The sequence below is a fragment of the Passer domesticus genome, chromosome 16, assembly GCF_036417665.1.
Source record: "Passer domesticus isolate bPasDom1 chromosome 16, bPasDom1.hap1, whole genome shotgun sequence".
In the NCBI taxonomy this organism is placed as follows: Eukaryota; Metazoa; Chordata; class Aves; order Passeriformes; family Passeridae; genus Passer; species Passer domesticus.
This window is the reverse complement of record NC_087489.1, coordinates 1,008,134-1,028,795: the sequence shown is the minus strand read 5'-3', so window position 1 is coordinate 1,028,795 and position 20,662 is coordinate 1,008,134. Positions and strand designations below refer to the sequence as shown.

Here is a 20,662-nt window from a genome sequence, read left to right as displayed (position 1 = left end):
GCCTTCAAGCAGCGTTTTCAGACCACAGCTTCACAAGGTGGGAGCGCCCCATGCTCCCACATCCTTGTCAGGGAGGTGACAAATAACCAAACCAAGGGGACAAAGCTCCTCCCCATTTCTTATCCTCTCTGTCTCTTGTTCCCCCACCCATGCAGGGTGACACAGAAGGGTGGCCAAGCCCCTGGCACCCTGGGACAGTTGATGTGGGGAGCATGGCTGGCACCTCATGTCTCTCAGCCCATCCTGACACAGGGGCTGAGCACAACGACCTTCAGCCCACCAGCTAAGGCAGAAAATGATGCTCAAGCTGATTTTACATCATTTGAGAGCAATTTGGCTTCAAAACCAGGCTGCCCCATTGCAAGGGGCACTGGCTGACAAGGGCAGCAAGGTGAGGAGCTGCAGTGCCCCACCAAACCCACCTTCCCAAGGCACTGGGCACAGCCCAGGGGGCACAAGGCAGCCACACAGCACACGTCTGTCACACCCATCAGGCTTTATACACCCCTCCAGCTTCCTGAATCCCTCAGATCTCAGGCTCCAAAGCCATAAAACAGCCAGGGAGGAGGACCAAAGTGGGGGATCTTTCCTGAAGGGGGAGTGTGGGAGGAGAGGCAGAGAGGCTTTTCCTCTGTGCTATGGCCCTGAATGGGGCTTGCTCAGGCTGGAGCCAGCTCAAACCCCTGCAGGGCAGCAGGGGATGCTCACCCCAGCCCCGGGACCAGTGGCATAGTGGCTTTGAGGGGGTCAGTGGCAAGGCTGGGGTGCCCAGAGGGCGGGAGAGGTGATGTGAGGGGAAGGCTGGAAGGGCACACCCAGCACAGTGATGGGAGTGTGTCCCCTCCAGCCATGTCCTGATGGAGGGTGATGATCCTGGAAGGTGTTTCCTGTGGGAGGAGTCTGCTGTGGGGCAGCAAGGGGGCCAGGGGGCAGGGGATGTGCAGGGGATGGGGCAGTAGGGGTGAGTGGCCGCGGGCTCTAATCGTCTTTGTCCTTGGCCCCGTGCTTCAGGATGCGGGTGAACTCCACGTAGTTGAAGTTGCCCTTTTTGTCGATGGGCGCCTCCCGGTACATCTCATCCACCTCCTCGTCGGTGAACCTGTCCCCCATGGTGGTCAGCAGCTCACGCAGGTGGTCCTCGTGGATGAAGCCTGCAAGGAGGGCAGGGCGCAGCGTTGGCAGGGGGCACGGGAGGGCTGAGCACAGCACCTCGCCCAGCTCTCCTGCTCTGGAGCTGCCTGGGGACTGTTCCAGCAGCCGTGTGGCCAGGCCCCATGCTGGCTGTGGCAGAGGGGCCGGGCTGTACCTGAGGCCTCCTCGTCGAAGCAGGCGAAGGCGTTGCGGATCACGTCCTCGGGGTCGGTGCCGTTCAGCTTCTCCCCAAACATGGTGAGGAACATGGTGAAGTTGATGGGCCCCGGTGCCTCGCTCATCATCCCCTCCAGGTACTCGTCAGTGGGGTTCTTCCCTGCAGGACACGGGCAGGGGGTGGATGCAGGGCCCTGCTCCCCCAGCTCCCATCCCCGGGGTCAGCCCATTCAAACAAACAGCTGGGATGGCTGTTTATCCATTGCAAATCGATCTGCTGGTTCTTGTTCACCCACCCCACGAGCATGGGAAAGGAGTTTCTGCAGTGCCCAGTGCTCCCCCCTCAGCATCTCTCCTGATGCTTTCATCTACACCTGGGAACAAGCTCTGCCTTGGGGGAAGTGCAGTAATTGATTTGGGGGTTACTGGAATGAAACCCATAGCTTTTCCCATTCCCCCTGACAGCTCCGAGGAGAGGGGCAGCAGTGTCCTCACACAAGCCTCGTGCTGCTGATGTCCCCAGCACTGGTGCTACAGTGGGTGCACCAGGGATGCCTCAGCTCTGCTGAGCTCTGTGCCCCCGGCGCTGGCCCCTCTCTGCTCCCAGAGCTCCAGCTCCCTGGGAGGAGGGAGATCCCTCCCATGGTCAGGCAGGACTCCAGAACAGGTTTGGCTGCCGGGTCAATCATTGACAGACCTCCCAAAGTGCAGTGGAGATACCACTGGGGGCGGGAGGAGGGAGCCATGGTCTGCAGCAAAGGAGAATGGCTCGGGGCAGGGAGTGGGTACAGAGCTGCAAGTCTCAACCAGCCCAGGTATCACACCAGCACGGGGACCTGCCTTTGTCACCCAGCTGGGAGCAACGGGAGGCCTTTGTTCCATGTGGGACAGCCCCAGTGACATTCTGGGGTGAGACTACTCAAACATTCCATGGCTGCAGCTGGTGGTTGCTCCCAGGGCAGAGCTTCTCCAGCTCTGAAGGTCTCTTCCCTTGTGGTGAGTGCATCTGTGAGCAGCACACAGAGCTGCTGCCCTCGGACACCTCACAAACACCCCTTCTGTCAGCTGGTGGAGCAGAGAAATCCCAGCCCGGGCTCTGAGGTATCCCAGCACAGCCAGTGCCCAGCGCTGGGTGTGGGCACGAGGTCACCCTGCAGCCCTCCCTGCTCCCGAGCTGGGGCCAGGGGCAGAGGGGCTGCGGGGGCACGGGGCAGGGTGTCCTCACCGAGGGAAGCCAGCATGTCGTGCAGATCCTCCTTGTCAATGAAGCCATCGCGGTTCTGGTCGATCATGTTGAAAGCCTCCTTGAACTCCTGGATCTGGGACTGGTCGAACATGGCAAAGACGTTGGAGGTGGCGCGCTGGGGGCGCTTCTTGGTGGTCTTGGCTTTGGCACGTTTGCTGGACATCTTGGTGGCTGGGGGAGTACCTGGGGGCAGGAGCATCAGGAGGGCTGGGGACAGGCCGAGCCAGGGGGCCAGAGCAGGGACACACCGCCCCTGGCACCTCTGGTGCTGTGCCTCAGTTTCCCCAGCTGTTACGCACTTGGGCAACACAGGGAGATGAGACAGCCACAAGGTCAGACATGGGGATGGGCAGGACTTGAGCTCTGATGAGTTCCACGGGCAGTCACAGAGCAGGCAGTGCTCACTGCAGTTCCCCAGGACCGTCCCCCAGGGCTGCAGACAGCCCCCAAACCCACTTGCTGCCTGTCCTCTCTGCACATCCGGGCACAGGGAGAGACCCCAGCCCAGTACCCGGCTGGGTGCCAGTCCTGGGGCCATGGGGATGGAGATTTCAGCACTTCAGTCACCGTGGCTGTGCCTCTCCACCTCCCCTCGCTCTGGCAGGCTCTCCAGGCCCAGCCCAGCTGCCAGGCTGGCAAGTCACCCTCACACCCTCTGTACCACAGTGCCAAAGCTGCCCCAGCAACCAGCACAAGGGGGTTATCTGCTCCAGGCACATTCCTCACACACCACTGCTTCCCATGTCCTTCCCTCTGTCCATCCATCCATCATCCATCCATCCATCCATCCATCCATCCATCCATCCATCATCCATCCATCCATCCATCCATCCATCCATCCATCCATCCATCCATCCATCCATCATCCATCCATCCATCCCACCCCTGGTGGGTGACACACCTCTTGCTGCTGCCCTCCCTGTCCCAGTGACCCCCACCCTGCCCAGGGAGCCCACAGGAAGAGGCAGAGGGGAGAGGGGACCATTGACCTCAGAGGGCTGCAGAGCCAGGAGAGGAGCCAAGAGCCCCAGGGCACTGAGGGTGGTGCTGTTGTTACAGGTAATGAATGCCAGGAGAAGGGGGAGAGGCAGTGGGACAGACCCACCTTTGGGCACAGTGTGTGTCCCACGGGGAATGGCACAGGGACCATGTGGACCCCAAGCACCACTGAGGCAGGACAACAGCGGGAAAACCTGGTCCTTCCAAGGTGGAGGTTGCTGTGCCCAACTGGAACTGGGGCCCCCAGCAGGAACAGGGCTGGAGCAGAGAGCCCACTCCCAGCCCGGGATGGCATCCAGTCCCCCTCAGGCTCCCAGCAGCAGGCTGGTGGTGTCCCCACACCAGTCCAGGGATGCACTCATGGTTTGGAACACCCTGCTCCCCTGACACTGCCTGAGAGGAGGATGCTCAGGTTCCTCCCAGGGGAATCCTGCCGGCTTAGCCCAGCAGGATGGCAGCAAAGCCCAGCTTGGGCTGTGGGAGAGGCTGGGGTGGTCCTGTGGGACAGGCTGGGGTGGTCCTGTGGGACAGGCTGGGATGGTCCTGTGGGACAGCCCAGGGAAGGGACAGTGCTCCGAGCCCTCATGTTTGTGCCACAGCCATTCCTCCCTCACACACAGCCCTGACTCTCCTCCTGGCCAGTGTCTGGCTTGGGCAGCAGCTGCTGGGGCAATAACAAATTAATGGATCATGAAGGGATTCCATGGTGGAAGAGCAGAGAATCAGTCCTGTGCTCTGTGTGCCCCATGCCTGGTGGGCAGCAGGACCTGGACTCCTCATCAGTGCCCAGGGATGGAGCAATTCAGGAGCCACATCCTCTGTCATGGAGACACACCCCAGTGAGCTGCAGGAGGGCTGTCCTTGCTGGGCTGGACCCTGAGTGGGCTGCTCTAGGATCTGCTCTGGAATCTGCTGCCAGCTGGGTCCTTAGTGCTGAGCCCAGGGGACCACGGGGACCTGGGGAACATCCCCTGGTGCTGACATGGGCCAGAGCAGAGCAAACAACCTTCAGAGAGCCTTCCCCTGCCCTCCCCACACCAGACCCACTCTCCAGGTCTCTTCTTCCCCTCCTGCTATCACTCTCTCAAGGGGCAGCAGAGGTAAGGGCTGGGGCAGGGGGCCACCAGCTTGGTCCTCAGCCTGCTGTGGTCTCCAGGTTCCCGCAGCTGGGCTGTGCTGGAAGGACATTCCAAGGGCATCAGACAGTGCCAAATCACAACCCAACACACCACAGTGACCAGCCAAGCTCAGAGGGGGCAGGGCACCTCCTCCCACACCCTGACAAGGCTCCCATCCCACTGTGGAAGCACCCACAGAGTCCAGGCAGAGCCCTTCATCTGCAGGGAACACGCCCCATGTTCCCAGGAGTCCTCCCTCATCCCCCATATGCCCCCATTCCAGGATGGAATCCACACCTCCCTCAGCCCCCTGCTTTGTGCTGACCTCACCACCTACAGCAGCCCCAAACCACCCCACATCCCCTGAACTCTAACTCCTTTCCCAGTGCCCACCAGGAAAGAGATGTTTGTCACTAGCCAGCCAAGGGGAGAAGCAGGACTGGAGAGCCCAGCTGTGCCCACACTGGTTGAGCTGGAGACCTCATCCCCCAGTCCATCTCTGCCTGCTGCTTCCTCCAGCCCCACAGAGCTCTTTGCAGCAGGCCAGCCCCTCTCTGTGTGCCCTGCCAGGCAGCACCGAGCACCAGTGACACCCCCAGATGGCACCAGTGACACCCCCAGATGGCACCAGTGACACCCCCAGATGGCACCAGTGACACCCCCAGATGAAAGGGGCCAGCAGCAGCATGGGAAGCTCAGTTCAACACCACCAAGCCGAGTCAGAGCCAGAAACTAAAGCTCTGCTGCTGGCCCATGGCACTGGGCGCAGCTTTCAAAACACATCAAATTATTAGCAGAAGACTATAGAAATAAGCAGGAGTTTTACTCTCACCACATGAATTAACATTATCCAATTATTTACCGTGCCCTGACTGTGACCAGCAGCAGCACAGCTTGGCACCATCTCCACACAGACAGTGCTCTTCAGCAGGATTAAGTACAGCACACGGATCTGCAGTTTGATCCAAAATGTACCCTGGAAAGATGCTCAGTCCCAAGGTCCAGCTCACTCATTCTGTCTCTGCTGTTTGACAGCTGCCTTTGGCTGGCTGGGACATGGGAAGAGATTTTTGGGTCAGTGTGGGGAAAGGTTCCTGTGCATGGATTCTGTGCAGGGATCTGCAGCCAGACCTGATTCAGCTGGAGCAGTCCCTGCTCTACACAAGGGCTTGATGGCCATGCTTTCTGGGATTCCCAAAACCCAGCTCCAAGAGCATAGCAGGGAATGCCTGGCCATGATGCCCTGCAAGCTGGGCTGGCCTCAGCAGGAGGGAAATGCATGGACACAGGTCCTGCCCCTGGCACCCCCTGCTGAAAGCCCCGTCGCAGCACTGCTCCAGCCCAGGAACTGTGGATCCTGGGCAGCAGAGCCAAGGAGGTCAGTGCTGGGCGACAGCCACACACTGATCTGGTCCCCAGCTCCCCCTGTCACCAGCTGCCCTTGTTCCCTTGTCCCTCTGCCACTGCCCCTGCCAAAACAATTTCCCAGCCTCCTGCAGTGGAGGCAAAATGATCTGCCAGGCTTGTGCCTCCCCACCTGAGAGCCAGACCCAAGGGACCACGGGGCTGACCTAAAGAGTTCATAAATTAGTAAATAGTTTAGTTTGAAAGAGGAAAGGACCCACAGTTATCCGAAATATAAACTGCCACGTGTTTCCTCCTTGGTAAAAACCAAGCAAGCAACTCCATCCTGGTGCTGCTTCCTGGCTGGGCTGGGGAGGGTGGGACAAGCCAAAGGGACACAGCAGTGCTGCCAGGGCAGGCAGCCTGTCCCAGCCCCATCCTTCCCCTCCTGCCTGCTTCCACCCTCGCCTGCAGCTCCTCCTGTGCTGTCCCAGCTCACTCTCCTGGCAGGAGCTCACCGCTGGGCTGTGGGTGCTGTGACAGGCTGGGCAGGAGGAGGAGGGCAGGAAGGGGACAGGGCAGCTCCTCTGGCAGACATGGCAGCAGCCTGTCCCCAGCCTCTGGGGTGTTCACATGGAGCTTGAAGCTATGATCTCCCAGGATATGTTGCTAAGGGCTTCCCAGGGATGGCTGCTCAGAAGCTGCTCCAGCATGAGCCACCTCTGGAAGTGCTGAGGAGGCTGCAGGGACTGCCCTGCCATCCCTGGAACAGCCGGGCAGGGACATCTGCTCCAGAGCTCCTCCACAGCATCCTGGCAGAGAGAGGCACGATGTGCCCATGTGACTCTGCAGCCTGGGCTGTCCCGAGGGACACTCCTGCAGGGCAAACATTGGCTCCTCAGGGGGAACTGTGCTCAAACCTCTGCCCAGTGCCGCTTCCCAAACCTCTGCCCAGTCCCCAGAGAGTTGTGAGTACCAGCAAGCCACGAGGCAGCCACATTCACTGGTGGGCAAGCACTGGCCCCATCACTGCAGCCCCGCAGAGGCAGCAGGTTCCACCCCTGCTCCAGGGTGGCACGAGGGCCAGCAGGGTGAGATGGTGCCTTGTGCATGCCCCTGGCACGGGAGGGGGGAACATCGTTCCACTCTAAAGCTTTGCCAGCCTCAGGCACCTCTCACAGCCCCAGGGCTGCTCACCGGGTGGCCACACTGGGGGAGGGAGCAGGGACCAGCTCATCTTCCCTGTTTCTTTTGTTGTTAAACCATCCCTTTCCTCCAGCACAGTCCTGCTCAGGATGCCCGTGGGATGTGGCATTGCTCAGCTGCACCAAGGAGGGTTTCTGGTGCCAGGGAAGCCCCACTGCCAGGCAGAGGCACCGGCAGCTACGGAAGGAATCCTCGGTCCACTCGACACTGCAGGAATGCAGGCAGCTGCCATTCTGCTCCTTTTATGGCCTTATTAGAGCTGTGGGAAAGGGAGCCTGGAGGTGAGATGAAAGCAGACCCTGAGCCCTGGGCTGTGTCTCCAGCCCAGCCACAGCCACCAGCACTGGTGCCAGGGAGGAAGGGCCAGGGCAGCATCAGTCAGAGCAAAGCGTGCAGCGACCCCCGGGGAGGCAGAGCTCATCCCAGCCCTCCCCCAGCTTCCACCGGGGTCCATGCACAGCTGTGGGGCTCAGCTGCAAGTTCAGCAGATGGTTTCTGGACTAGTTGCTTCCCACCAAGTGTAGGAGACAAGGAGCTCACCATGTGGCACACGCAAACCCTTCCAAAGCACAAGTCCTGCGGCCCCCCAGGAGAAGCCCGGGCACAGAGAGCCTCGGGGTGCAAAGCACCCAGCCCCTTTCCGTGCCCGGAGAGGCCGGGAAAGGGACCACGGGCACAAGGTCTTCACGGCCTCGGGCAGTCAGCATAACGTGTCCTGGCCGGAGTTTGCTATTTTCCCAGGGGAATTAAGGGGCTCACCTCGGCGGGGGAATGTGGCCGCAGCGCCTCGGAGGGGGGAGGTGACCGCAAACTCCTCCTACAACCGCAGAGAGCCTGCCAGGGAGAGAGGAAAAAAATTCCAGCGACTGAAGGAACCCAACCATCTTTGGTCAGCAACCGTGGTTGTTAACACTTGGGGATGTTCCACTCCAAAGAATTCAGCTCCGGCCACCGCCTTCTCCTACACATCCATGTTTTAGAGCTTGCCTGGCTTTTATCACAGTCGAAACATTTTGTACCAAAAGGGCATGCTGGGAGGGAAGCCAAGAGGACTTCAAGTTTTCATGGGAAAGACTAAACAAAACACAACATCCCTCTGCGCTTAAGGCTGAAGGAAATGAGCTAAATAAAGCTTTTCTGCCTTAAAGAAGTTTACTGCCTGAAGTGGCTCCCAGGTCACTAGGGAGATATCTGGAGCATCACGCATGCATCCGGATCTTGGCCCTGGTCTTCAGCAAAAGGACTTGGAGGAAAAGCAGATGTTCCAGACAGAACAGCCTCAGAGATCGGGAGGTGGGTGAAGCCACGGGCAGCAAGACCTGCTCCTGCAGCTCTGCCATCCTGGGGAAGTCAGGATGTCCCAGCTCCAAGGCACTGCAGACAGCTACCCTCAGCTTGGCTCGGGACCCATCCCCACTGCCCTTCCGGGACATTTCTGCTGGGCCAGGCAGGAGGCTGCCCGGGTACAGGATGCCCGGCAGGATCCCGGGATCCTCCTGCCGCCTCAACCCATCCCGGGGCTGACCTCGGCACCAGCTCCAGCACCGCAGAGGTGGAGGAACGGCGGAGCTGCCTCCCTCTGCTCCCCGAGGCAGCCGGGCCAGCTCCCCCCGCTCTCCCGGGACGGCCGGGGCTGCTCCCCCTGCCCGCCTCGGCTCCATCCCTCCCGCTGCATCCCCCGCTCCATCCGCCCCTCTCTCCCCGTCCCGGGGCCGCTCGTTCCCGTCCCGGGGCCGCTCGTTCCCGTCCCGGTGCCGCCGCCTCACCTGTCCCGGAGCGGGGAGCCGCGGGCGCTGCCGGAGCTGCGGGACGTGCGGGAGCTGCGGGGCCGGGGCTGCTCTGCGGGACGCGGCTCCGCGGGGCGGGCGGGCCCAGGGTCCCGGCCCGGCCCGGCCCGGCCCATACAAGGCAGAAGAATGCGGCGGGGCCGGGGCCGCGGGGCCGGGACGCCCTTATATAGACGAAAGCGGCGGCCCACGCGTGCCCCCGTCCCGCGGGGCGATGCGCAGCGCCGGGCAAGCCGCGCGTCCCGCCCGGTGGTGCGGGGAACACGCCCCGCGGGTGGCACTGCCCGGGGCACTCGGCGGTGGCTCGCCCGGGGGCAGCTCTGGCTGTGGCGGGGCAGGTCCTCGCTGGTGGGGCTGCAGGACCAGAGGGCCCTGGGCTCCGCGAGAGGCCAGACAGTGCCCACAGGCTGCACCGTGGGTGGCAACGCAAAGGGAACAGTGGCCAGAAGGGTCAAGCAGCCCCTCAAAGGGTCTCTAACAAGTGGCCTGGAGCAGAGAACAGCTGAGGAACTGCCTCATTCCCAAGCAGGGATGCAGAGCCTGGAGAAACAGGGCTGGGGAGCTCCTTCCCCCGAGGCAGGACTCACACTGATCCTGGGACACCTCTCCAGGGCAGCAGCTCTTGCTCACGTTTCCTTCCCACCCTGAGCCTCAGCACAGTCCTGCAGCCACCAAGAGGAGCTCCTGGTCCTGTGGGGATCCCCCTTGGGAGGGTGATGTCCCTCCAGACATCATCCCAGAGGAGGTTTATCTCCGTTTTGTGGAGTCCCACAGCTCCAGGGGCAGAATTGACCCTGCAGAGGAGCAGAAAAGTGGAAGAAGGAGACATGAGGAGTACTTCTGAATGTTCTTCTGGGGACCCAGCTCTGAGTGAGCAGCCAGAGCAGGACTGCCCAGCTTCAGCATCCCCAGGAGCTCCATCACTGCCCATGGAGACGTGGGAACCTGAGGCTGAGGACCAGACCCTGATCAGAGGGGACAGCACAGAGCACACAGGCTGCACTTGCAGCAGCACAGATGAAGAACAGAAATGAGCAGTGACACAAATTAATCTTCAGCTGCCATTCTCCTGCAGGGCACCACTGCAAACAACAGCTAAAAAGCCAAACAAACCTGTTTCAGCCCTGATACAAAAGGAGTGGCCGTGCCCTCTGGCAGACTGGCCAGACCCTGCCCAAGGCATGGAGCGTGTTCCCACTGGCCAGAAGGCAGTGACCTGCTCTGCCAAGAGCCTGCCTGACTTGGGGACATCCTCCCCGTGTCCCCGTGCTGCTTGGATGAAATCTGCAGGGACATTGCCTCCTCTGGGGAGCCACAGAGGTTCCTGACCCTTGGCTGCAAGCAGGTGTCCTACCTGCAGCCCCTCTGAAGGACAGGCTGTGGGCTCAGAAGCCAGCAGAATGCAGGAGTAGGGTTGGAAAGGCTGCTGGATGCTATGCCAGCGTGGAGACAAGCCAGAGAAAGCACAGAACATTTGCCATCCCTGTGAGTTGGACAGGGAGGCCTCAGAAGGTTTGTCTTTTTAATAAAAAATATAAGGAAAGAGGGAAAGGAAAAAAAAACACTACCAAAAAAACCCACCAAAAAAAACCCCCAAAAACCAAACCCCAAACCAATTGGGAGTCAGCCAGCCTGAGCTGCCACCCCGTGGCTGGTCCCAGAGTTTTCTGTGCTGGAGAAGCCCAGCCTCAGCAGGGTCCAGGTGTTCCCAGGAGCCCAGCAGGAGCAGGACCCACCCGCAGCCCCTCTGGGGTGGCTGCTGTCCCTCACTGAGCCCTGCTTTCTCACCACTGGCAAGTGTCCAGCCAGGCCCCTGCGAGGGGAGCTGCTGAAGAGGGGCTGCAGGCACATGGCAGCTCCTCCAGGCTTTGCAGCCCCTGCAGCTGAGGCACTTCTGCTGTCCCCTGAGCACCATCCAACCCTGCCTGCCTTCCCTGTCTGTGCCCAGGGCTGCCCATGTCATCCTTCTTCCCTGCTTCCATGTGTCTGCCAACACACATCCCTCACCAGGGCCTGTCTGTGACCTCTGGCACCTCTCCTGCCTCCCTCTGGCTCTTTCAAGCCCAAATTTAATTTGCTTCTCTCTCTCTCAGTATCAGTAATGGAAATGCAGTAAAACAAGCTTTTTTTTTTTCTTAAGAGTGTGAATTTTAGGTCAGTTCCCTGACCCAGTGTTGTTATCACCATGCAGTCGTTTCCATCCCTGTGAAGTAGGGACAGGGACAGGGACACTGCTTCCACCCTCCCCAAGCACCTGAGGAGTGTCTGGGAAGCAAGGCTGGAGCCAGGACACGTCTGGCCTGGCCCTGCCATGGGGGTCAGAGGCAAAGGAGCTGCCAAAGACACAGTGCTGACCCCACACTGCATGTCCCCTTCCTGGCCGTGCCACCAGGCTTCCTGGGCTTGGACAGCTTCTGGCTCCTGGCAAATGCCCAAGGGGCTAGAGATGATCAAAGCCCGATGGCCTTGCTGGAGGAGGGCAAGATACTTCTCCGTAAGTCCACTGGTACCTTGCATAATCTGTATTTAAATTACACTCCCTGGCTGGAAGTGATCAGAGCTCGGGGACAGGGGTTCCTCTCTCTGTGCCCTCTGTGCTGACCCCACACAACCCAGGCAGTGTCAGCCTGCACCCACGGGCTCCAGGTCCCGCTGGCAGCAAAGCAGCTGCTGCTGGAGCATTTGGAGCTGCAGCCAGGCTCTGGAGATGCTCAGCACATCGTGTTTGCAGGCCCGTGAGACAACAAGAAATGCAGGACCTTGGGCCTGGGGTTTGTTTCTGGGAAAAGGGAGCAGCGAAGCTCACGGTGTGCCAGTGCCGGTGGGATGTGCACAGCAGGGAGGGAGGGACGGCTCCACACAGGGCACCTGGGCAGGGCTCAGCCCCCTGGCACCAGGGAGGATCCCCACGGCACCCAGGGCTTCCAGCAGTGCAGAGTGGCCCCAGCAGCACCAAACTCAGCTGCCAGGGGCACCTGGGATATTGTCACTAAGGCCCCTCTCTGCTCACACAACCAATGCTGAGGAGGTAACAGAGAGAGAGAGCCAACCACACACCCTGCACACAGCACACAGCAGTAATTCCTCTGTTTTTCCAGGAGTGTGACTGGTCTGAGCACCACTGCTCCTGGAAGACAAGAACATTACACAGTCAAGTCGCTAGGGCTGCAGCTGTGGTAACTCTACCCACACTGCTCTAAGGCCCGTGAATAACCAGGCGAGAAGCTGCCGGCCGTGTGTGCCCTACGGGCCGCCAGCCCTGCGGCTGCGAGGGGCTCCACAGCGCGGCCGAGCACCGGGCACCGGGCACCGGGCCGGCCTGGGGCGGCCTGCTGGCAGGCTGGGCCACCCTGCAGGGCTGTGCCCCGCCCAGCCACCAGCCCCGGCACTGCTGGCTGGCCCTTTCGCTGGGGAATGGCCCTGCCAGGCCGAGACTAGACCTCTGCTTCTCCTTCTCTTTTCCCTTCCCTCCCCGCCCTCTCTCGGCCGCCGTAGGGCGCGGCCCCGCCGCTGTCACGTGCCGCGCGGCGATTGGCGGCGCGCGCGGGCCGGGCCGTTCCGGGCCGTTCCGGGCCGGGCGGGCGGATCCCGGCGGATCCCGGCGCAGGATCGCGGCGGGTCCCGGCGGAGCGGGATGAGCGGCGGGCGGCGCCGGGACGAGCCGCCGCACCCGCAGCACCACGCGGTGGCCAACGGCGGCGCGGCCGGGCGCGGCTCCGTGTGGGGCAAAGCGCTGCGCAGCGACTCCGCCTGGCACGATAAGGTGGGAGCGGGGCGGCGGGACCGGGAGGGCCGGGGCCGGGCCGGGCCGTGCCCGCAGCCCCGGGAGCCGCGGGTGTCTGTGCCGTGAGTCCCGTGGCGGAGCGGAGCCGTGTTTCCCGGTGCCCGTGGCCGGCACATGGCCCGGCTCTTTGCTCTTTGGCCGTGGAGCCCAGGGGAACGCGGTGTGCAGACACCTCCGTTACTTTTGGTTTGTGGTTTAGCTCTCTTCTCGGATTAAATGAAAATTTCCCTTGTGTGGTTGAAGGAGCGGCAGAAGCAGCTCTCCCAAGCTGCCCGTGCCCGTGTGCCAGGTGCTGCAGGGCTCCGGCGCTGCCTCCAGCAGCACCGCCCGGAGCCGCCGCTGGAGCCCCGCCGTGCCCGGGCACACGGCGCCTGTGCCGGGCCCTGCTCCTGCAGAGGAGGGAAGGCGCGGGGAAGGGGCACGCTCTGTTTCGGTGGGGACAGACAGCAACCTGTGTCGCTTTTTCCTTACCTGTGGCTCCCCGAACTGGTGGGGCTCGTGTGTCCCTGCCCCCTCGCCTCTGGCAGATGGAGCTGGAATTTCAGAGTCAGCAGGGGAGCAGGGACAGCTGTGCCGATGTTTTGATACAGTAGGAGGTGAACTGAAGGCTGAGCTGCCTGACAAGTGCAGTGACCAGAAGAAATGTCTGTGTCTGACATGGATTCACCTCTTCCACGTGGAGCTGAACAGCTGGCACATCCCACAGGCTTTGGGGGATCACAAAGGCTTTGGAGTTTGAGGGGATGCTGGGACAATCCCAGTCCTGGGGAGGCTGGGAAAAAGAGATGTGAGCTGAAGTGAATCTTGTTAAAGTGTGAGCCAGCACTGCTAGGCTGCAGTAGCTGCTGGAGCGTGGCCCTTGGACAGAGGAATGAGCACAGCCCTGCTGCTCGGGAAGCACTGGAGTTCTTGTGGCACAAGTGAGGCACAGCTGTGCTTTGGAGCTGCCCTGAGCCCTGAAAGCTCTTGGGTGCAGGAGGGCCTGAGCCAGCGTGGGTAAAATAGTCTCAAAGCATAAACAGTTCTTAAAACTTTTATTCCAGGGGATTGTTGTTGCACCTTTAGTAAATAAGAGGACTAGAGACTTATTGGCCCATCGGAGGACAAGCTGTGTGTTTAATGTGGAAGCAGAGGAGTCCAGGGTGCACAATGGCCAAGGCTGCTTTATCTGTTCTGACTGCAATATTTTGTACTCTGAGTGGGGAACTAAGTGTTCAGTATGCTGAATTTTCACCTGTTAATTGTGTGGTGCTTTGAAAAAAAAACAACAATGTAATAAATGCCAACATTTTTCTTGTGCTTTGTCTCCTCAGGACGAGTTTTTAGATGTGATCTACTGGTTCCGGCAGATCATTGCAGTTATTTTGGGAATCATCTGGGGAGTAGTTCCACTGAAGGGATTCGTGGGAATAGCAGTGTAAGGTTTATTTCCTTTTCTGTCTCGTGTATGTTCCCACATTTGGGCTGGCTTGGGAGCCTGTTCGAGGCTGTGCTGTGAGCATGGGCTGGCTGAAGGCAGGCTCTGCCTGCTCTGTGTCTCACAGCCAGCCTTTCATTCCATTGCTGGCTGCCATGAAATTCATCCAAATCATGTCCATCAATCTCTTTCTCCTCAGCCTGATTAATACTTCTAAACATTATTATTTGTTTTGTTATTGAAGGGGGCAATGGCAGAAGAAGGGAGCTAGCATTTCAATTGACTTGGTGTGTATCCTGCACGTGTGGGAGAGGCTGGGAGTGTGGTGCCTGCTGTGATCACCCAGGAAGGAGTGTCCATGGGGGAAGGTGTGCATGTCCTGGTCTTTGAGCCCTGCTCAGACAGGAGGCTCTGTCAGCAGACAGGGGCAGCTGCTCTGAGAAGAAGAAAAGGTTTGCTCAGGACATGAGAGGCTGCAGGTCCCCAGCAGGCACAGTGGCACTGGCACTGTGGCACCAGCAGAGCTCAGCAGCACTCCTGGCTTCCTGACGTGGCCCATTCAGCCATGGGGTGGGGAAGGCAGTGCCTGAAGGGGTGTGTGCATTGAATCCCTGGGAGCCAGGTCAGCTCCCAGAGGTATCTGAAGGCTACAGTGAGTTATAAAGAGAAAATCTGTTTGGGCCTGACATGTGCCTGGAAGTGTTCGGGGCCAGCAGAGGTGGGGAGACAGTCCTGCTCTCTGCACATCTGCTCTGAGGAGTCTCTGTTTGCAAATGTCTCTGCCTAGCCAAGCTCTCAATAATCAAGCTCCAGTCTCACAGCTTTCTTAGGTAAAATCCAGTTGTCATCTTGTCCCTCGTGTTCTGGTTTTGGTAAGGAAGGGGAGGAGTGATGCTCCAGCAGGAACCAGCTTAGCTAAAACAAACAGTTCAATCTAAAGTGCCCCCAGGAACAATTAATTGTTCTTACTTAGTCACCATTAATTGACAAGGCACCTTCAGGCACCTAAGCCAATTCCTGTGCTAAATGTAAACCGGAAGGCTTTGGTGTACAGTGGAAAACCAGAAGTTTCTGGAAATGTGTGTGTGTGTGTGTTCTCTGTGCTGTGCAGTGACACAGCCGCTCCAGCTGCTGCTGGTCACCTGCTTTGTGTGTATGTTGTCATCCCATCCTTCCCACACAGCCTTCCTTATAGGACACAGACCTGTCCCAGCCCCAAGCTGGTCTGTGTAAAGCCAAACCTGTCTTAGGACAAACAGAAGGTCATGTTTGTTCTCTCTGCTGCAGCACAGACTGGAGAGCACCGAGGTGTCTCGGGCTGGACCCTAGTGCTGGGGCTCCAGGGCACTATTGAGTCTCTGTGGCTCTTATCTCTTCCCTGTTTGGTCCTGGGGTGCTCACAGAGATGTAACCCTGAGATGGAGGTGACAGTTTTCCCTCTCAGCTGCCTGAGAATCAAGAAGCACACACAGGTTCTCTGCGGAGGCAGAGCTGCTGTCAATCTGCAGGAGAACCTGCAGGTTTGCAGATCTGAGGATACTTCCAGCTTTTGACTTCTGCCTCTTGAGCCCTACTAGGAGTAGGTTGTGCCTTGTCAGGTGAACTTCATCCCAACCTGGCAAGCTCATCTGGAGGGGCTCTTTCGAGGAAGTGACTGAGCTGCCTGGGAAGCATTGCAGGAAAAGAATTCCTCTTTGCTTCCTCTCTGCTGTGGATGGAAGATATTTCACTGTATGGCGTGTGGGATACCTACAGCCTGTACCACTGCAATAATGGTTCCTCACCTCTCCCTGCAGATTCTGCCTGATCAATGCTGGTGTTCTGTACCTCTACTTCAGCAGCTTCCAGCAGATAGATGAGGAGGAATATGGTGGGACATGGGAGCTAACGAAGGAGGGATTCATGACATCTTTTGCACTGTTCCTGGTAATGCATCTTGCTGTCTTTAAGATGATTTGTGAATTGTGTTGGTGCACTTCTGAAGACCTGGAAAGAGAGCAGGGGAAGTGATGAGAGAAGGCAGATGTGTTGGCTCCAAGTGGCAGTGATTGGGATTGCTGCCTGTGAAACACAGTGCTGACACATGGGGTTTCTCTGTAGTAAAGGATGCATCAACCACTCCCATCCTCTGTCCCAGATATCCTGGTGGTGTTCCACTCCATCCCAAACTAATTACACCTGGACTGGTGTTTTGGGTGTCTTTTTTTCCTTACTCCCCTCCCCCAAGTATCTGATCACAGCACTTGATTAGCTGGTGCCTCTAAATCCCTGGAGGGGCTGTGGTGGGATTTTAATGTGGAGAGGCTGGCAGACAAATTGAATGCCATCATTCAGGGCAAGTGGTGACCCTAAGATCTCTCCAAGATCACCTCAAAGCTGCAACTCAGTCCCCTGTTGAGAGCAAGGCCTGAGGCTCTTTTGCTGTGTCTGACACCTCTCCAGAGGCATCTAAATAATCTTCCCTTCTTTCCTTCCTACAGGTGGTTTGGATTATCTTCTATACTGCCATCCACTATGATTGACACAGTCTACAGCATTTGCCTGTTAAATCAGTCATCATCAATAGAGAAGGTTTTAATAAATCCTAGTCTTTAGTGGACTGGTGGCAAAGTGGGAAAGTCAAACCAGCTCTCCCCTGTACCAGTGGTCTGGGTAGCCTGGAGGAGCCCAAACTCTTCTGCTGGAGAAGCCTGTCTCAGTTTTATATACCCGTGAATTATTGGAACTATTAAAAAGCCATTGGAATTTTTGGAAGTGGTTCAAGACTGTTCAAATTTGGAACTTTCTGTGACTCTAGCCAGTAACTCTTACCAAACTCCTGTGTGCCGAAGGTTGAAACTATTAATTTAATGTGTGTATGCCCTTCTGTTTGAAATCTGTCATTAAACCCTGACTTGTCTTCCATGGTTGTCCTTTAGACAAACAGTGTTTCAAAAGCAGTTGTAGGTATGTGGGCAGAAGGCACAGCAGCACCCAGGACACGAGCTGGTGGCTGTCCTTAGCATGTGTTTGTAGTAACCAGATCTGATTTGATTAAACAGACTGTATTGTTACCATTTCTAATATTTTCTTTGTTTTACTTGCAAATCAGTTGTTGATCAGATTTTTAAAATGCTTTTTGCCGAAGACAAATTTTTAAGTGATTTTGGCAGGAAGAATTGATTCATTTGGTAAACCAAGATGCATTCAGGAGGCTTAGAAGCTCCACTGCACTCTGCCAACCTGGCTACCAAGTTGCCATCACATACCTCAGAGCTTCGTATTCTCGAAGGAGTCGTTGTGGAGATACCCTGTTAAATGTTAGTGTTTCAAATTGGTTTTAAGCTCTTGAATTCAACTGCTCTTTCTTCATAAATGCAGGACACTAAAACACAATTGAGGCAGCTATTATCTTAAATGCAAAAGTACCAACTTGCAAACTGGGCAGAGTACACAACCTGTGGTTTGGGAGGTACTTGATGGCTTGATAGCTCAGTCCCTCCCTAGTCATGCCCTTTTTGTGCATCAATGGGGAGTCTCTGCTTTAAGGTATTTTTTAAGAGCGTGTCTTTCAGAAATAGTTCTTGGGAAACACGCACAGTCCTTGTTATTGTCACAGGACCTTATTGTCTTGTTGCCATGTGGTCCTTGCTTCTCTAAGCAGCTCAGGCACCCAAAAAGAGTCCTGACCTAATGCTGCCTTATAGTGAGGGGTTGGTAGTTTGGTGTGCTCTTGCTGCAAGCCTGCATTGCCTCCTCTCTGGTGGAAGTGCCACAGCCTGGCTCTCACTGGGAGTGCAAAGCCAGGGATCTCAATTTCCAAGTGCTGAGCCAGGGTGAGCCCCCATTCTTACCAGGGAAAATCTGTCAGTCCTTGGCGAAGAAACAGCCCTGGTTATTTTAGGTCCTTGGGATGCCAAGGGAAGAGTGCAATAGCAGACAGCTTCTGCTACTTGTGAGTGGCCAATTTAGTAAATTATCTCAAAAAAACTTCTTTATTTTCTCCTCCCTATCCCCAAACTTTTAGTCTGCTACTTTCTCTTCCTTTCCTGTCAGCTGAAATCATTAACTTCCCATGAGAATTGCATAGCCTGCTAGTTCTAGGTCACCCTTTCCTGCTGGCACCTGTCTGCATCTTAGCTGCTTACGGCCATTAGTAAAACCATTGTATACTTGAAATGCTCCAATAAATGTTGCCTGGATAATCCACTGTGCAGCTTCTGTGTCCTCGGGTCTTTGATGTTTTGTAAAATGGTGGGATTTTTTGGTAAAGTTTTTAAGATTCTTGGGTCTCTTGTGCTGTACTTTGAGAAGCATTTGCAGTGGTAGCTAATGCTTAGATCCATGCTTCAGCTAAGCAGGCTAAGCTGTGTTGCCTGTTCAAGCTGTTCTGCTCCTTTAGTGACTGACCCTGCCCTGTGACACACTGAGCCTGTGCTTCTCCAGAGTGCTCAGGTGTGGTCTGGAGCAGGACCTGGAGCAGTGCTGCACCACGTCCAGAGAGAGTGCACAGCTGCTTCCCTGACCCTTTGCTCTATTCCTTGCTTGCCTGTGCTCCCACCAGCTCAGTTCCTTGGACAATTCAGTGCAGTTCCAGTGGCTGGAGGCTGAACCTGAGCTGAGGAGGATCATGGCCATGAACAGACATTGGCCTCTGATATCTTTAAGGCTCAGGTTAAAGAGCCTGCACTTGTTGCCCAGCTGCAGGTTTTTCTTTTTTCAGGTTCCTGTTTTAAGGGGTACCTCAGGGTCTAGAAGCTGGTATCCTCTGTGCTGGTCAGCAGGAGAACTAAATCTTTGGGGCCTGCTCATGAAGGAGGGAGTTAATTTTAAGCTCAAGGCAACGTGGCAGCCAGCAGAAGGGAGCTGAGCATCTTGCAAACAATGAGAACTGTAAATACAGGGAGTACTTGCAGAGATTTGAGAGGCTGACACAGGAATGGTGTAGCAGAGAGGTTTGGTGCTGGGAGGCCAGGAGAGCAGTGGCTGACAGGAGCAGGGAATGCTGTGGGAGAGCCGGGCTTGGGCAGCACCCCTGCCCTCACAGTTCTGCACTGGCACAACAAGCTTACTCTGCACTCCTTGGTGGGAGAGAGCCAGTGGCTGGTGGGGGTCAGTAGCACCTCAGCTCGGGGAGAAGAATGTCCTTCCTGCACTGGAGAGCTGGGCTGTGGGAGCCCCAGCTGCTAGGATACAGTTCCAGCAGCAGCTGTGTCCTCATGGGGCTGACATGGAGGCTGCACTGCCCACAGAGCAGCTCCCTGCCAAGCTGCAGACCTGCAGAACATCACCTCGGCTTTCAGCAAAGAGTAGCCAGTCCCTGGCAGGAGGGAGAGAGATCCCCTGGCCTAACCTTGCTGAGAGGTGAGCAGCAAGTGTTTTGTGTGGTGGAACTGGAGTTTCTGGTGTCCTTGGCCTCCAGGCACATAATGTGCTGAAATTAATGCAAGTTACTGTGGGTGTTAAAGGTAGAAGACTGGGGTGGGTGCCAAGGGGTGTTGGAGGGTGGCTGTGCACCCAGGCATCTCAAGTCCTGCCAATCCCAGCTGTCAGGGCCCAGCTAGACCTGGCACCGAGCAGTGCCTGTTGGGGTGGCAGTACCTTGCAAGGAGCCTCTGTCCTCTTCATGGGGTGTCACCATCTCTGCAGTTCCCAGGTCGATTTCCAAGCTTACAAAGACTGTGCTCACAGCCGTTGGCTTTCAGCTGCCCACAGGTATCACAAAGCTTGTAACATTGACACAATATATTCAAATAAACGTCTTTTATAAACCAATTAAACTAGATAAACCAATTAAACCTCAGCCAACATAGGAAAACAGATTCGTGCTGTGAAGTAGAATTGGAACCACCTGACTGTACGAATTCTCAAGATTTCAGAAGGGTCCCCTGGAATGCACAATCCCAATGCAAGGAGCTGAGGGCTCTCAGCCTCGAGGAGCTTCGTGCTGCCCCTCGGGGACAGTTCCCGACTGCTGACCCGCAGCTCTGAGGAGCGACTCCGCTGCCCCCCAGCGTGGCTCCTTCCAGAGCCTGTGGGATCTGCTCTGTGGTAGGACAGAGCCACATTAACCTTCCCTTACTGCAGCTCTGCCCTTCTGCCCCACCACGTCCCCAGGGGTCCCTCAGGCTGGAGCCAGCCGTGACGTGACCGAGGGTGGTGGCACGTCACTGGCCAGAGGGGCTGAGGTGGCTGCTCCTGCCACAGCCAATTGGTTTGTCTTAAACACCAGAGAGGCAGAGGCGGGGTTGGTGGGGGATCCTCTGCCAGGCAGTGGGTGGAAGAGGATGCAGTATGGACACGGCTCCTGGCCTTGTTGAAAGTGCAGTGGTGGGGAAGAAACCCCTCCAGCTGGACTGATATGGCCCCCAGGGGCAGAAGCCCAGCGGGGAGGCCGGTTGTCCAGGATAGCTCAACGAGGGTCCAGGATCGCCCAGCGGGGGGTTCAGGCAGCCCAGGCAGCTATAGTGATTT

The 20,662-nt window shown here is 57.4% G+C and overlaps 2 protein-coding genes across 2 annotated transcripts; one reads left to right on the top strand and one right to left on the bottom strand.

The window, feature by feature from the left end:
* Positions 1–832: 832 nt before the first annotated feature.
* On the bottom strand, positions 833–9,106 carry MYL9 (myosin light chain 9). Its single transcript, XM_064391288.1, has 5 exons — positions 8,988–9,106; positions 7,981–8,055; positions 2,534–2,737; positions 1,307–1,468; positions 833–1,151 (listed from the first exon to the last, which is right to left on the bottom strand). Exons 3-5 carry the CDS (start codon positions 2,715–2,717, stop codon positions 979–981), a joined length of 519 nt encoding a protein of 172 aa, XP_064247358.1. The 5' UTR covers positions 2,718–2,737; positions 7,981–8,055; positions 8,988–9,106; the 3' UTR covers positions 833–978.
* Positions 9,107–12,539: 3,433 nt separating this feature from the next.
* RAB5IF (RAB5 interacting factor) lies at positions 12,540–17,274 on the top strand. Its single transcript, XM_064391289.1, has 4 exons — positions 12,540–12,771; positions 14,106–14,209; positions 16,006–16,135; positions 16,690–17,274. The coding sequence occupies exons 1-4, from the start codon at positions 12,643–12,645 to the stop codon at positions 16,729–16,731; spliced, it is 405 nt and encodes a 134-aa protein (XP_064247359.1). The 5' UTR covers positions 12,540–12,642; the 3' UTR covers positions 16,732–17,274.
* The last annotated feature ends 3,388 nt before the right edge of the window (positions 17,275–20,662 follow it).